At 43.0% G+C, this 14,733-nt stretch overlaps 2 protein-coding genes across 3 annotated transcripts in view; both read right to left on the bottom strand.

Annotated features, from left to right (window-relative positions):
- The window catches only part of STRIP2 (striatin interacting protein 2), a 40,037-nt gene extending 33,599 nt beyond the window's left edge, over positions 1 to 6,438 (bottom strand). Inside the window, exons 1-3 of the mRNA XM_004677035.2 lie at positions 6,277 to 6,438; positions 3,285 to 3,354; positions 104 to 178 (exon numbers count right to left, since the gene is read on the bottom strand). Coding sequence (XP_004677092.1) covers positions 104 to 178; positions 3,285 to 3,354; positions 6,277 to 6,417 — 286 coding nt within the window. The 5' untranslated portion in view covers positions 6,418 to 6,438. The remainder of the gene's footprint in view (positions 1 to 103; positions 179 to 3,284; positions 3,355 to 6,276) is intronic.
- Positions 6,439 to 11,130: 4,692 nt separating this feature from the next.
- The window catches only part of AHCYL2 (adenosylhomocysteinase-like 2), a 49,076-nt gene continuing 45,473 nt past the window's right edge, over positions 11,131 to 14,733 (bottom strand). For both annotated transcript variants that reach the window (XM_012720950.1, XM_004677033.2), the window contains exons 16-17: positions 14,175 to 14,295; positions 11,131 to 13,793 (exon numbers count right to left, since the gene is read on the bottom strand). In XM_012720950.1, the coding sequence (XP_012576404.1) occupies positions 13,787 to 13,793; positions 14,175 to 14,295 (128 nt within the window). In that variant the 3' untranslated portion in view covers positions 11,131 to 13,786. The remainder of the gene's footprint in view (positions 13,794 to 14,174; positions 14,296 to 14,733) is intronic.

Below are 14,733 nucleotides of genomic sequence, written 5' to 3'. Positions count from 1 at the left end.
GGAAAGAATGAAGAAAGGTCATACGTTGTTTTAGATTTTTTTCTAGATCAGGCTGGGATACCATGGAAGGAAAAGGTCTCTGTGAATAAGGATCTGGGGTCACCTTGAGTCTTGAAATCTTCTTCAAAGCACCTCCTGTTAGTGGTAAATTCCAGGTTCTCAGTGTAGCTATACAATTCTGTGGAAGGAAAGATAGAATAGTGACACACATTCAGCAGGCCCTTACAGAAGAGGCCTGGGATAGCGAGGGTGGCATGAAAGAGCTAAGGCTTCCAACACATTCCTGTGTCCAATTCAATCCAGAGCCAGTGTCCTCCCTTCTGGAGCAGTTAAAAATAGCCATTTGTGTCCCTGGGTGATTAAACCATCAAACCTGTCCTCCTCCTGCCAGCTGGCTGCTATAGCAGAGAAGGCGGCCCTCAACATTTGGTCAGGGCCAAGGGGATAGTTGCAGCAAAAAGGACTTAATGTCATCATCATTCCTGTTTCTTAGGACTCAGCCCATTCTGCTTGTCCACCAAGGTCCACTATACTGTCTTTAGGAAGAGGAAATACATCTCCTGAACTTTTTTAAATATACAATTTAAACATTCATTAAAAAAATATTTTATTTTTACATAGAAGAACTGGGGTATAGGTCAGAGATGGGGGCTGAGAGGCTTCACCAGAGACAGAGTGGGGAGCAGAAATGGCTGATCTACTGAAATACACTGCTAAGGGGAATAGAGGGTGAGACAGGAGAGGTCTGCTGTGCCATGTGTGAATTAGCCCCCTGGTTAGGTACTGGGGATCAAATTCAGGCCATTAGTCTGATGCCACTCAGGCATTAGTCATAGTTGGCCCTCAAGGTGGTAGAGCTGAGACTTAACTCTAGGGCCACCAGGGAGGCCCTCCTGAAATTTAGGGGCAGGATCCTGTGCTATTTAGAGTTAGTGTAAGGACTGGAGAGTATGGCTTCTTAGGGCTGGAGTCAGCTCATTCTTCCTCTTTAGTTTCCTCGAAAGGTATAGAAGTTTTAGGTTCTTTCTCACATCCACCTGGACTGAGGCAGCATCAAACCAGCCATGGTTGCCAAAGGACTGCCTGTGCCCAGAAAAATCTAACTTCACAGTAGCCTCTCAATATAAAATGCAGAGAACTTAAAGAAATAAAAATGTTCTCTCTCCTCCCCACCCCACACACAGACCTTTTACCAATAGTCTCATCTTACAGAGTATGAAGAATTGATTTTAAGAATTCAGTAGGTGACAGTACAGATTTCCCAGATTTCCTCAAAATCTGTCCCTCAACTGAGACCCTTGTTAGAATTTTAACTAGGTCACAGATAATTCACAAAGAAAGAAAAATTCACTTATGTTCCAGCCAGCTGTCTAATACTTGGAAAACACCTTGTGTGGGAGCCAGGGCTTTTGAATCTTGAGTTCTAGAATCCTGGAATGACTGGAAGCAAATTCCCTCTAAATCTTAAATTCTCCAGTCATAGTGAGTAATGTGGATATGTATTTTTAAAGAGTGAGTGCAAACCCAGTCAGAGAAGGGAGCAGGGCTCTTATGCACTCAACTTTTCACTTTTTAAAATTTAGATTACAATTTTCATATATAGGTAAGTATAGAATACATATAGTGTGTATCTTCCACTCAAATTAAACAAATGTCCAGACATTTAGGATTTCATCCTCTCCAATCTGTCTTATTTCTCTCTCTAGAGGTAACCACCATAATAAAATTGGTGAGTGGGTTTCACATGTTAATTTTTATACTTTCACTACATATCTATACACCTATAAGCAACCTATAGATCATGTTTTTAAAGTTTCTGTCCAAGGAGTATCATGTTGTATAAATTATTTTGTCACTGTTTCTTTCCCCTGGTATTATGTTCTTAACATTTATTGATACTGAACTCATTATTTTAGTGGCTCATATTAAACACTCATATTAAGCTCATTATTTTAGTGGCTAAATAGCAGCCTACTATATTACTACAGTTTATCCCTTCCCCTACTAAATTATTTTCAATTTTTCACAATAGCTCCAATAAGCATTTTCATACATGTTGTCTTACGCTCAAGTGTCTCTGTAGTATGTAAATCTGGTGGAATTCATGGGTTATAATACGAATGTATCTTTAACTTTCCTAGTTATTACCAAATTGCTCTCCAGTGTTAAATTCTGTTCCCTCATGCCTACTCATTTCTCTATTCTCTTGCCCAGGCTTTTAAGGTTTGATATCTGAGAAAAATAAGTCTTACCTCATTATTTTGATTTGCTTTTTCTCATTTACTAGTATAACTGAACATCTTTTTAAATATTTAGTGGCCATATGGTCTTGCATTCTATGAATTCCTATTCATATTCTTTGACCACATCTCTATTGAGTTGTTCATCTTTTCAATCTCTTATTCTCCCTTTAGAGATCCACTCATACCCACATTCTGATTCAAATTCTTTGATGATTATTAAGCTTAGCTTTCTATTTCTGTCACTCATGAAATTTATTCCCTGTGCTTATTCACTTCTTTAAAAACATTTTTTTCTGAAAAAGCATGTCTCAAAGTGCTGCTTCCATGTGACAGAATATTTAATGTTCACATCGTCTCCACCAAAAGCTCATTTATTAATAACTGGCATTCATAGCACGTGTAACACGGAAGGCCTTATATGAGGAGATCACATTTAGCCTAAACTACAAAGCCAAAGAAAAGCGGTCCAGTCCTGAAGGAAATGGATCCTTTATTTCTAGCTCAGAAAACATCCAAGCGGAGTTCATTATGGTGGATATAGGTGACATATCCAGTATTGCTTAGCTTACCAGTTGTCTATAGTTTTCACTCAGACATAGCTGAGATTTTAATAAGGGGCATATGTTAGTGAAGGGAGAAAGATAGGGGTAGAAGAGGAAAGGAAGAGATGGAATAGGACAGATGGAACAGGATGGAGAGGGAGAGGGTGGCATACAGAAGAGGATATAGGCAAATATGCAAGAGAAAGAGAAGAGAAGAGAAATGGGGAGAAGATGGAGAGAAAACAGATTTGTGACTGTACCAAAAGTGAAGGAAGGATAAGCAGATAGAGTGATAGAATAAAAGAATGAAGAACACTAAGGAAAAATTCACAGAAGGAAATGTGAAAATAAAGCTGTTTACCACTAGAGGATGGAGAGAAGAGGCAATGTGGCCAAAGTTCTTGTTCAACAGCCACTTGTTGAGAACAGACAAGATAACAGTGGCTCAGGCCACTTTCCTCTCCTCCTGGCCATGTTTCCACTCACAGGCCTTTCATACCTGACAACTCTGCTGCATGTCCATCTGCATCGCCATACTCAAATTCCAGAGTGGGGCAGTCCACAGAGCCCTGTAATGAAGAAATCTTTGTGATAACTTGGGAAAAGGGGTTGACAAAAGGAGATTATCCTCTCATTTCATCTTTCCCCCTTTGGAAGCAAAGCTTAGACTGGAAAGAGAGTTGGGAGATTCCCATCTAGGTCTTTCATCCAAGAAGTACCTTCTTTCAACCCAAAATTTGAGGTCAGTGCAGGGAGAAGCTGAAGAGTCCTACATAGAATAGAAACTCTGGGCAAAAGACCAGGATTGTGGACAAATATGAAAGTTACACTCAGTGCCCGTATCTGAGCTACATAAACAAAGGCCATAAAAACATCTTGCTGATTTCTAGGAAAAAAAAACAAAATGGACAAAACCCAAGAGAATTGGATTCTAATGTTCATTTATGTGCAGTATTTGTTTATCTCCTCAAGTAGTTCCCATAGTTCTCCCACCATCACAGCACCTGTTAACTCTCACTCTAGTCTTTTGTGCTCTTCCCTCCCCTGTTTTGACCCTGCTCCTTCCCCCTCCTCTGCTGTATGCGTCACATCTATGGTTTGTCAAAGACTAGATTTCTTAGGATGTTTTGTTATGTTATAGATAACATATATATAATCTAACCTCTGTAAGTATTTGGGCATATTTCCTACTAGTATATATTAATATAATGAATTTAAGAAGCTTTAAATTTCAGTTCTGTCACATATTATGTAATCTTGAGCAAGTTTCATACCCTTAGTGTGGTACAAAAAAAATTTTTGGTCTTTATCCTGGAGTTCCTGGAACAGAACTCCTAAAACCATTGGGATTTTGAGTGATAGGGGCATCTGTTATTCATAAAGTGCCCCAGTCAACAGTATGTGAGTTTATACTAATAAGGTGACTCAAGGTGAGCCCTTAGAGAGTTTCAAAGAAGAGCTGGCCTTGAATCCAAGAAGAGAAGACTAAAAATTAAGCTCAACCATAGTCAATGGTTTCATCAACCGCCTTAGATAATGAACCATAAATACAGTGATGTACAAGAATGCTCTCTTGACTAGGGCCAGTAGTAATCCTCTACAAGCCCTAGAGAGAAAACACTGTCTCCCTTGAGGACTGTCTTCCACAGGAAAGCATAAGGAGGGAGAAAGGAAAAGCCGATAGTCGACTGGTCTGGCACTGGGTGTTGTAGCTATAGGGAAGTACTGATAGGTAAAAGCAGTTCTCCTGCTGCAGTGGAAGGTGGAGAAAAGCTAATTTTTTTCAGCCAGCGTTTGGCAGGCAATGAGCCTGGAGAGAGAGGCCCGCTGCAGTTGTTCATTTCCAAGCGTGGAAAGTGCAGCTGCAGACAATCAGAGGCACACTGCGGTGCTGGGGGAAAGCTGAGTCTCTGGATACTGCACTCATCAGTAAACCTAGAATGCTACCAGAGCCTTTTCCTGAAAAGACTTGATAGATGAGGAAAAGGTCTTCTATGTCAGAAGGAGCTTTATTTGTCACTGTCTGTCCTTCCACCCCTACTAGAATGTTAGTTTCACAGAGCAAAGACCTTGTCTTGTTCACACTGAATCCTTACACCTAAAACCCCACAAGCATATAGAAAAGACTTGTTGAATTAATAATGACTCACCCCCCTCCTCAAAATTGAGCAAGAACAATGATTGGGGAAGGAGGTACGGGGTGCCTTCAAAGGTCAGGGTTATACCGAGGTAGAGAGGGAGATGACTTGATGGCTAGGACCTGAAGGTGGTGTGACGTTAGGTCAGTCTGTTCTCCCCTTTTCGCTTAAAAAATGGGTTGCATTTCCTACTCACTTCATGTATGAGAAGCATACATGAAATCCCTTTGGAAACTAAAATGCTATTCAAATAGTAAAGAGTGGACTAGAATGCCTAACATCTGGCTTCTAGTTCTACCACTTGAGGATAGTAATACAGCACTAAGAAATGACCACTTACATGCACCCTGACTGCCCTGAACTAAATATTTTACATTCAATTATCTCATTTGACTTTACCACCACCTTCTGAGGTAGGTAGTGTTAACCTCATTTCACAGATAAAGAAACTGGAGCTGGGCATTTGCCAAAGGCAGTAAGTGGTAGGACTGGGATTCGAAACCCGTTTTGACTGACCTCAAAACCTTGGTCCCTCTGCCAGATATATGATCTTGGGCAACTGACTTCTGTCTCTTTTATTTCTGTGCAAGGAAGAGCTAACACCAGATGATCTGAACAGAACCTTCACAGCTGACATTTTGTCATCTATTCTCCTGAATGGTCACACAAATCCAATCCTGCTCTTGGTCAGTTGATGGAAACTGGCTGCATGAGGGTTTCTTTTCAGAAGGGTAAGAGACCCAGTCCTATCTGTGGGTCTGTGTCCTGGGCAGTTCCACCCAAACACCTGCTCCAGTCCGGCCAGCCTTGAGTCGTGTTGGGGTAATCCTGACTGGTAGGGTCCTGACGTCCGCCTAGGGCACTCCCCGAGGGCCTGCGGACCCGCGGGTTTGGGGGCATGTGTAGATCCGAGGCACAGCGGGCCCAGCGCTCTGGGTGCATCGAGGTGGGAGGGCAGCTACCTACGCCCTCACTGCGACGGAGCTCTGGGCTCCCCCCATCAGGCCGGCCCCTTAACCTCCCGTGTCTGAGTCCTTACCTGTAAATTGCACAGATGAATTTCTCCAGCAAGGGGTCGAAGTGAGATAAATATTTGCAAAGTAGCTGGTAGCGACATCTGCGCGCCCCCCCACCCTGAGGGGAGGGGAGGCCAGCCAGGCAGCCACCCGACCCGCGCGTGCAGGACGCTGCTGAGAAGGGTTCGCGGCTGCAGAACCCAGGCAGCTTCGAGCGGCAGTCGGCGCGCTGAGGGATCTCGGCAGCGAGCAGGGTGTCGGGTCCGAATCACCTCAGTTGCCGCTTCCCGCCCGCGGGTGTCTCCCGGCCCCAACTGAAGCTTTTCGGGCTCCTCACCTCCGACTCCCGCCGCTGGTTTCTGAACGCCTCCCGGCCTTTGGGCGCCGCTGGTTTCCCTTTGCCGCCACCGTTGCCGTTGCCGTTACCGTTGCCGTTGGCTGGCGGGCAGCCGGCCCCGGGTGCCCCGGGGTCCTCCATGCGGCTTGGGTTAGTGGCTCCCCTCAGCCGCTCAGCGTTCACTGCCCGGAGCGACCCCACTGCCGCGCGCCCGGGGCAGGCTCCGCCCCCTTCTCAACTATTGGCTGAATTCTCTACCCGAAGCCCCGCCCCGCCTCTCGATTGGTTTTTCCATCTCTCGGGCGGGACTTGCAGGAGGTGGGGGCTCATTCAGGGATTTTTTTTCCCCCCTTTTTATTTTTTTGAGTCCTGCTGCGCTGCTTGGAACCAGAGTCTCCAGGGGTGTTGGCTCCCGGCTTCACCTTCCGAATTCCCGGTCCTGAATTCAGTTGGGTTATCTCTTAGCTTCTCACTCGGTGTCCCTCAGCGCTCACCCCCTCCCAAACAGCGACCTTTCGGGAGCTCTAGTCTCCGCCTCACGCTCCACTGCAGTCTGTGTTCCCCCATTACCGCAGACCTCTGTCCCCAAGTCCCGCTTCTGTCGCTGGGAGGGACGGCACTGGCCTGGGACACCGTAGTTAACAGGGACCTGCCCTTTTCTGGGAGCTGGGATTTCTGAAGAGAACTCACCCCTCCCGGCGGTAGGGGGTGTTTACTTCACTGAATTGCTGGTGTCCTTCAGGGCTTCTGGTCATCTGGCTTTCTCTGCTGAAATGGGGCATCTTCCTGGTGTGAACTGAGGAATGTAAATGTCGCCTAGAGAACAAGCCCCCACCCACCTGACCCCCAGTCCTTTCTCCATTCCTCTAGGATCTTTCCTTAAGGCTGAGTTTTACCTGGAGCAGTCGAGGCTGTGTAGTCTGCCCGCCCTGAAACTGATCTAAAAAGCAGTTTACGGTAAGTACTTAAACTGTCTGGGTTGGAAGGAAAAAGAAATATATCAGATGGTTCAGGAATATAGGAAAGCTGGACAAAGGGTTAAAAAAAAACCAGACAAAACTTTCAGGCAAACTATAGATCAGAGACTTACAGGAGGGGAGGGAGAGGGAGAAGGGTCAAAACAGGGACGATCACAGGGACGATGGTGACAGTTCACCCGTGATGTGGTGGTGGGAGGTTTATGGAGACGACACCTGAGGGGAGAAATCAAATATTGTGCAAAAATGAACAATATAAGAAAATAAAAAATGGTGAATAAATGAATGAACAAACAACTCTCTGGGTTGATAATAGATGCCCCAACAAGGAAGCTAAGAGGAGTTAAGTGGAACCAAGTAGGTAAGAAGTGGGGAGATTGCTGAACTGCCAATTTGTTCCAGGAGTTGCATTCACAAAGCACGTTCCACATCATACCTCTTTGTCCATTATTTTCATTACTACAGCATTACTGTTGAGAAAACTTGGACTCACTGACATTAATTATGCTGTACCCAAGCTATCAAACTCCTATCTTGTCTCAATACCTTTGCATATCCTGTTCTCTTTGCAAGAAACTCTGCTCTTCTCTTGGCCAACATCTATACTTCCATAGTTTCCAACTCCTCCAGAAAGGCTTCCTTTTGATCTCCTTAATCTATTCAGGCTGGTGTCAAGTGCTTGGATCCAAAATCCTTGTATTTTTTACTATATCCTAAAGCCCATGGCTCACAGGAAAACTCCCACTTCCTGTATCTTATGCACAGCTCTATCCCTTTCTTAACTTTTATCTCCTCACACTACTAGTCAGCAGGTGACAGTTAAAATAGTAAACATTCCTTGGAGTTTTCTTTTTCTCTTTTTCACATTTTTAAAGAACAGGTTTATTAGGGATAGGAGAAAGAAAAAAGGTACCCACATATTCAGTTACTCCTTGGAGTTTTCCTAGTTCCTTTCTCTCCCTAGTCCTCAACATCTCCTAATGTGCCTATTATTTCCCATTTTCTGCTCCCAAACCACCGGTCCTCCCCCAATCTTAGTATCAGCTCCTTGAAAATAGGATCAGATTTCATTTTTTTAAATGTCTCATTAATAGATGTTTTAACACAGGCTTTCTGTTCTACTTACTAGGAAAAGTCATTGGGGTGGGGGTACTGTCCTGTGGGGTAGGGTGTGCAATAGAATCCCTGGCATCTCTTCTCTAGTAGTACCTTCCCCCTAGTTGGGACAATCAAGTGTCTACAGATGTTGCAAAATGTTCCCTGGAAGGCAAGATCTTCTGCAGTTAAGATGCACTGGTCTAACAGAATTGAGTTGATACAAATTTCAAGGATTTCCAAGGAAGTCCCTGGCTCAAGGCCCAAACTAGCATTTGATTTTAGCATTCCCTCCCCCCCCCCCCAACCAGGGTATATAACTTGTTAAACTCTTTAAAGATTCACACTCTGCCTTAAAATTCACAACTCACGCCTACCTCATCACTGCTTCAATGTGGTAAACCTGCCACAGTAAAGCCCAATGGGGTTTCTTAATAAAAAGATGAATTATTCTTTCCTCTTCCCAATCTTTCTCCCAGCAAGCACAGCTCTAGGATTGACAATCCCAGAATTTTATATTCTCTTTTGTGATCCCAGGCAGTCATCAGGGCATAATGAAGGAGGTATGCAGTATTCCCAATGGTAGCAGCTGTAGACTGATGGTATTGCACAATTTTGAGGCTTTATTCTTTTTCCAATCTACCTCTGAAGCAAAGAACAGAGTGATCTTCCTTTGGGAATTAGATTGAGGACAGTTCTCAAGTCCCTTCTGACCTCTATGTAAAGTCAAATGCTGAGCCTATAGCTCCATCTGGCTTTATTTCCAGAGAAGAGGTTTTAAAAATTCGTGCCATGAAGACTGCAGAGATTTAACATGAGAAGAGACCTCAATCCATTCTTTCCAACACCCCAGTGGAATGGGAGAAGCAAAGATAAACATCTATCTGCTTATTAGGCCTAGACTTTCAGAACTTGTTTAAGAAGGAAACGTCTCCTAGAAAAAGTAAGAAGAAACCATTGGATTAATTGAAAACTTTGAAACTACAGGCCATGGAATCGGCATACTTATCTCTGTCATCTTATTTGTCAACAAAGAACCGACAGTCATCAATACCACTGACCACAGAAGCACCCATAAATTCAGCAAGCCGCCAACTAGAGGCTGGTCTACTAGTCTATCTTGTACAGAAGGCTCTAGTGCCAAGATATTTTTAAACTCACTCTACCACTTCCTCTTATCCCAGAACTCAGGTTGCTGGCAGAGTGGGAGGTCTAAATAGGTAGTTACAAGAGCCAGACAGACTCTTTTCCCTCATAGGCTCTCCATTCTATAGAGGTAAGATTCTTGATAAAATATAAAGTACTGAAAAGCTTAAAATTAAGATGCCAAAAACCTTAAAAGCACGTAGGACATCAGGCCACCCAGAAAATGGCGAGTAAGTTCAGAATACCCTCTTCTCATCAGCAAGGGCATAAATGGGTATGAGGAGGAGATGGAGACTGCAGACCATACATAAGTCATGGAATTGATATTTATGCAGAACTTAGTGTGTGCCAGGTCTTTTTTAAATTTTTAATTAAATCAGGTTATTAAATGCTTACCTCAAGAGATTAACATTACTCATTTCTCAGGCAAGAAAGCTAAGCCTCTGAGTGGTTATATAGTTTGCTATACAACTTGTAAATGGCAGAGCTGGTCAAGTTAGACTGACTCAAAGTCCAAGCTTTCTACAATACCACAAATTAAGGAAATAACAAGAGTCAGTCTTTAGATATACTAAACCCTGTGAGTCTAAAATTATGGCTATCATTCACAAAAACAGAGTCAAACCCTGTTGCAGGGAGCAAATCCTGTCAGCTGGCTCACAGTCTTCATTACATTCTCAACTGGATTAGTACCAGCTTTGGGCCATGGCAAGCTGTCCAGACTGTTTTAGCCCTGTGGCTAAACTAAGTCAAAGTGCTAGCAGATCTTGATAGGGAAGAAAACATCTTGTATACAGGATAAAGTAGTTGAGGTTGTCAGCGAAAGGTGGCTATCAGAAAGCTACTCAAAAGTGGTAACTGAGAAAGCACAGGGGGTTGGATTCATCCTCTCATTAAAAAACTGGCTTAGAGACCAATCCTGCCAGATACATGTCTTACTTCCCCTTTGTTGAATGTAGCAAGGAACTGGTATCAGGGTCCACTGACCTCAAGTAACAGCACTGCCCAACCCTAGGCTCTCTAGCTAAGGGTAGCAGAAAGAGAATGAGGTTTTTGTTTCTTTGTCTTAAGAGGTTTAGTTTCTTTGTTCTGAGAAAGCTGGTTCTTTATGCAATGTTAGGTCACTCAAACATGCCAAGTAGGAACTGTTTCAGCGCTTCATATTCTTGCCCTGAAGCAGGCTCTCTAGCCTTTTGCTCAGAAACATCTTATCTCCAAATTCTTGGTTCACAGAAGCAAGGAATACTCATAAGACAAGATCCCATTTTAAGAATATTTTATTTATCTTTTGAGATTACATAGTCATTATTGCTGATCTAATACAATCACTTAGACATAAAGATTTCCAAGAGCCTCTCAGAAATGGTGATCCTTAGAGGTTTTCTATCCTTTCAGTAAGATGACAATGAGAACGAGGTGATTGTTTATATATATATATATATATATATATATATATACACACATATATATGTGTGTGTGTGTGTATATATATATATATATATGAAATATATGTGTGTATGTATATATAGTTTAGAACTAGTCCACATATAATTTGCTGGTGTTGCCTATTTTCTTTCTGTAATTTTCCTTTATTAAAAAAGCTTAATGCAACAATGCATTGTGATTTCTTTTTTAAAACCATGACAAAGTTAATTTTGAGAAAACCACAGGAGCAGCAATTTCAGATCTGTTCAGAGAAAAGCCAAGCAGCAAAAAAGCTTCGCAGGAGTATGTGGCCATGGGACGCCGTGCTCATATGGGAGGCTAGGATGGAGAGGTGGGAGGACAAAAGGAAGGTAGACCAGATACTTTTTATAATGGGAAAAAGCAAAGTGAGTATATTTCCATTAAGACACACAAAAAAGACCTTGAAACTAACACAAATTCATTAAGAATTTGAAGAATTCATTAAGAAAACAACTCAGAGGGAAAGAGATAATCTTCTTTCTTAGGATGCATAGATGAAAGCTTGAAGGAAGAAGATACATTTATTCTGATTCCAAGGGGAGAGGGTATAGTGGCTAATTTCCAACACTAGGTTGGCTTGGGTCTCTCCTTTTCATGCTAGCTGACACAGGTTCCCCAGAGAGAAAGGAAGTGGAGTCCTCTGAAACTCAGAGGCTATACACCTCACCATGGGTGGCAACACTGGTAACCTAACCTAGAAGCCAAATGTGACTCCTTTTTGAAGTTGGAATGGCTCTCTTCACTATAACAAGGCAGAGTGTGCTCTAGCAGGATCGGTATTTAGAAAGCTCCAGAGAGAGCCCAACTTTGCTCAAAAACTGCAGGTTATGATTTTTGACCCAACATGCAATAGCCTAGAGCCCAGATATCTGCCTAGTGGAATCTTGATTGGATATAAAATGAGACACAAAGATCTAAATCTTTTGCTACAGTGATCTGACAAATTAATACAAAATCAGATGAGGTAGGCAAAAGGAAGAGCTGAGCATCCTAGTGGAATTTTCAGCATTTATGATTATCCTCATGAAAGAAGACAGCCATACATGTGGTACTTTCCTCATCCTTTCTAAAATATATGGCCTCTGAAGAACCAGACTCTATGGGATGAGCCTATCTACTATTTAGTGAAACAAACCGCCATTTACTCAAGGGCTCACCTCCAGACCTCCAAAAGGAAGGTTACTTCCAGACTAGCTCTGAGGATGTAATGTAAAGACAGGGGAAGTTTGAGAAGGTGGAGGTAAGGGAGGAGGACAAGATGGGAAGATCATAGTGATCAATCCTGGGTGGCCTGGTGTTTCCTTGAGTCACCTTGAGTCACCTTGGTCTCGAGACTTGGAGGCAGATCAGGATGGGGGTAAAAAAGGGCAAATAATCAAACCTGAGAGTGTTAAATAGGACTAGTGGTGGTGGTGGTGGGGGATGGGACTCATTTCATTCAAAATTCCTAAGGCCACTCCAGACTTTAACTCTTAGAACTGATCTGACCCCAGTGGAATCCTTAAGACTGATATGTCAGTCGTCAAAAGGAATCCAAACTTTGGTGGGACATAAAATTTCAGGCTGCTCACATTACTAATTGTTTTATAAAGTTGGGATTACTCAATAAACTACCTCTGAAATATGAAATCCTAAAATGGAAGGAGCCAGAGCATAAGAAGGTATCTTAGCAGAGAAGCCCATGTTCTAAGTTGCAGACATTTGATCTGAGTCTCATCAACAGTGATGGCTAAAGGGATGAATGTCTGATGAGGTTCAAACCAGTCAAACTAGCTCTGATCACCTGGACACAGTTTACAGTGTATAGTTTATTCTGTTAAACTCAGTTAAGCTGAAAAGCCCTTCCCAGGAGACAAGTATATTCTGCTTTGTTTGGATGTCTAGATGTGAGCCTGAAATCTCATGGAGAGCATGTCTCTCTCTACTCAGGTTCAGAAGTAGTTTTAGGCAATGAGGAGGTTCAGGAATCAGTGATTCATAATAAACACCTCTTTCTGAGACAGTACAAATCTGAAGTGAGTACCCTGGGAAACTACCCAGGGAAATGACAAGGAAGCAAAACTATGGGCCCGAGCAGGGCTGGCCCCCACTTCCTGAGTAGAGGGCCATTGGGTTAGAGGGCAAAATGGATGTCTGACAAACACCAGAGCTGCTGAGGAAATAATGGAGGCACATTCCTCTTGGAACCAGAAAATGTTAAAATGGACATATTTAAGGAGAAGAAAGGCGTCTTAGGAAAGGAAGGATACTCCCAGTAAGCAAAGGCACAGCTGAGTTCTTAGTGTCGCTTGTCAAAGCCAAAACACTCCTTCCTAGCCATTTTATAAAGAAGGCAGTGACAGTGATGGTCAAGGCTGGGAACCCAGGTCATGTTAATTCAGTGGCTTCCAAAAGGCCTCACCTAGGGAAAGGCCAAAGCTGAGAAAGGCAGTTGCTGAACATTTATTCCAGAAAACTCCAGGGAACAAGGAGTCTGGAATCCCTGCACTATCTCCTGAGCCTGGACAAGAGAAAAATGACCACTGCTGAGGATTCAGTCAATGGGGAATGATGCAAGAGATGCATTAGGAATGGTTACCCCATTTCTTTCCTTCCTCAACTTGCTCTCTGTGGCTCTCCCGGCATTCAGGGCAGTAACCACACTATGGGCCAAGGCAACAGGCACAGGATTCTAGATTTTAATAAATAAATAACCTAACATATAGGGTGAGCACGGCGGGTAGCTGATTGGAGAAGCAGCTTGCTGGATTCTTTCCTGTATAGGAGTGAAGAAAAGACTTGGAGTTCTATTCCTTAAAACTTCATCTGGCTTGAGTTACAGGAACTTAATACCTGGAGGGGAAAAGAAAGATGAGACTATGATGTTATCGCCCTGTGGGGTTACCAGGACATGAAATTTGCCTAAAGCCCTAACTGGGAGGCAGGGACTTCTCTGAAGCATATGGTGAGGGTACATAATTATGGCACTTTCTCATATCAGAAAGACTAGTATTTCTCCATCGGCATGTAAACATCAAGAGAATGAAATGGAGAAAGGCAAATTCAAGAATTTGTCTAGAGAAGACTTCAAAGAGTCTTTGGGGGTGTGAGTGAGGGGGAGTGAGCTCATTTTTCTGAGTTCACATAATTGTGGTGATGAATACAAAGTTCAATTCCAGTGCAGGAAGCTCTTTGTTACCCAGGCCTCTTTGTTTTCTGGGGAACCCAAGGCACCTGTAGTAATTAGGCTTGAAGGGCCCATTTTTGTTGAGTCCCAGATACTTGGCCTGCTCATCTGTCAGTTCAGTCAGGTGGGCATCAAAGGTGGGCAGGTGTAGGCTTGCCACATACTCATCTGGAACAGACCACAGAAAACCCAGTGTAAGTATTAATGACTCTTGACTACTGTTCTCTCCAGGCTAGGTCTTAAAATTCTGGAACACACCTAATTCCTAGAGTTGAGTGACAAATACTCAACTTTTGCTCACTGGCCCTCAGTTCTAAGGAATGAATGCTTGCACTTCAAGCCCAGTGGTCTGTAAAGTTGTAACATCGCTTCCTCACTAGCTATTTCAGGCTTGAACCTTTCCTTCTCCCAAAAAGATCTGGGATAAATGAAGGAAGCACAGGGCTGAGAATCTAAAAGGGAGGACAGAAGAGTAAATGAACCAAAAATTAGGAAGCTACAATTTTAGTTCTGCCTTAGACTAACCTTTGGGTTACTAAGAACTGGGAAAATCAGGAAGGAATAATTAATAAGGCTATTACAAAAAGTGCTTTTTAGAACTCAGTT

The sequence above is a fragment of the Condylura cristata genome, unplaced genomic scaffold (assembly GCF_000260355.1).
Source record: "Condylura cristata isolate star-nosed mole 26May11 unplaced genomic scaffold, ConCri1.0 scaffold00005, whole genome shotgun sequence".
NCBI lineage: Eukaryota > Metazoa > Chordata > Mammalia > Eulipotyphla > Talpidae > Condylura > Condylura cristata.
The sequence above is the reverse complement of the archived record's forward strand: the minus strand, read 5'-3'. Positions and strand labels throughout refer to the sequence as shown.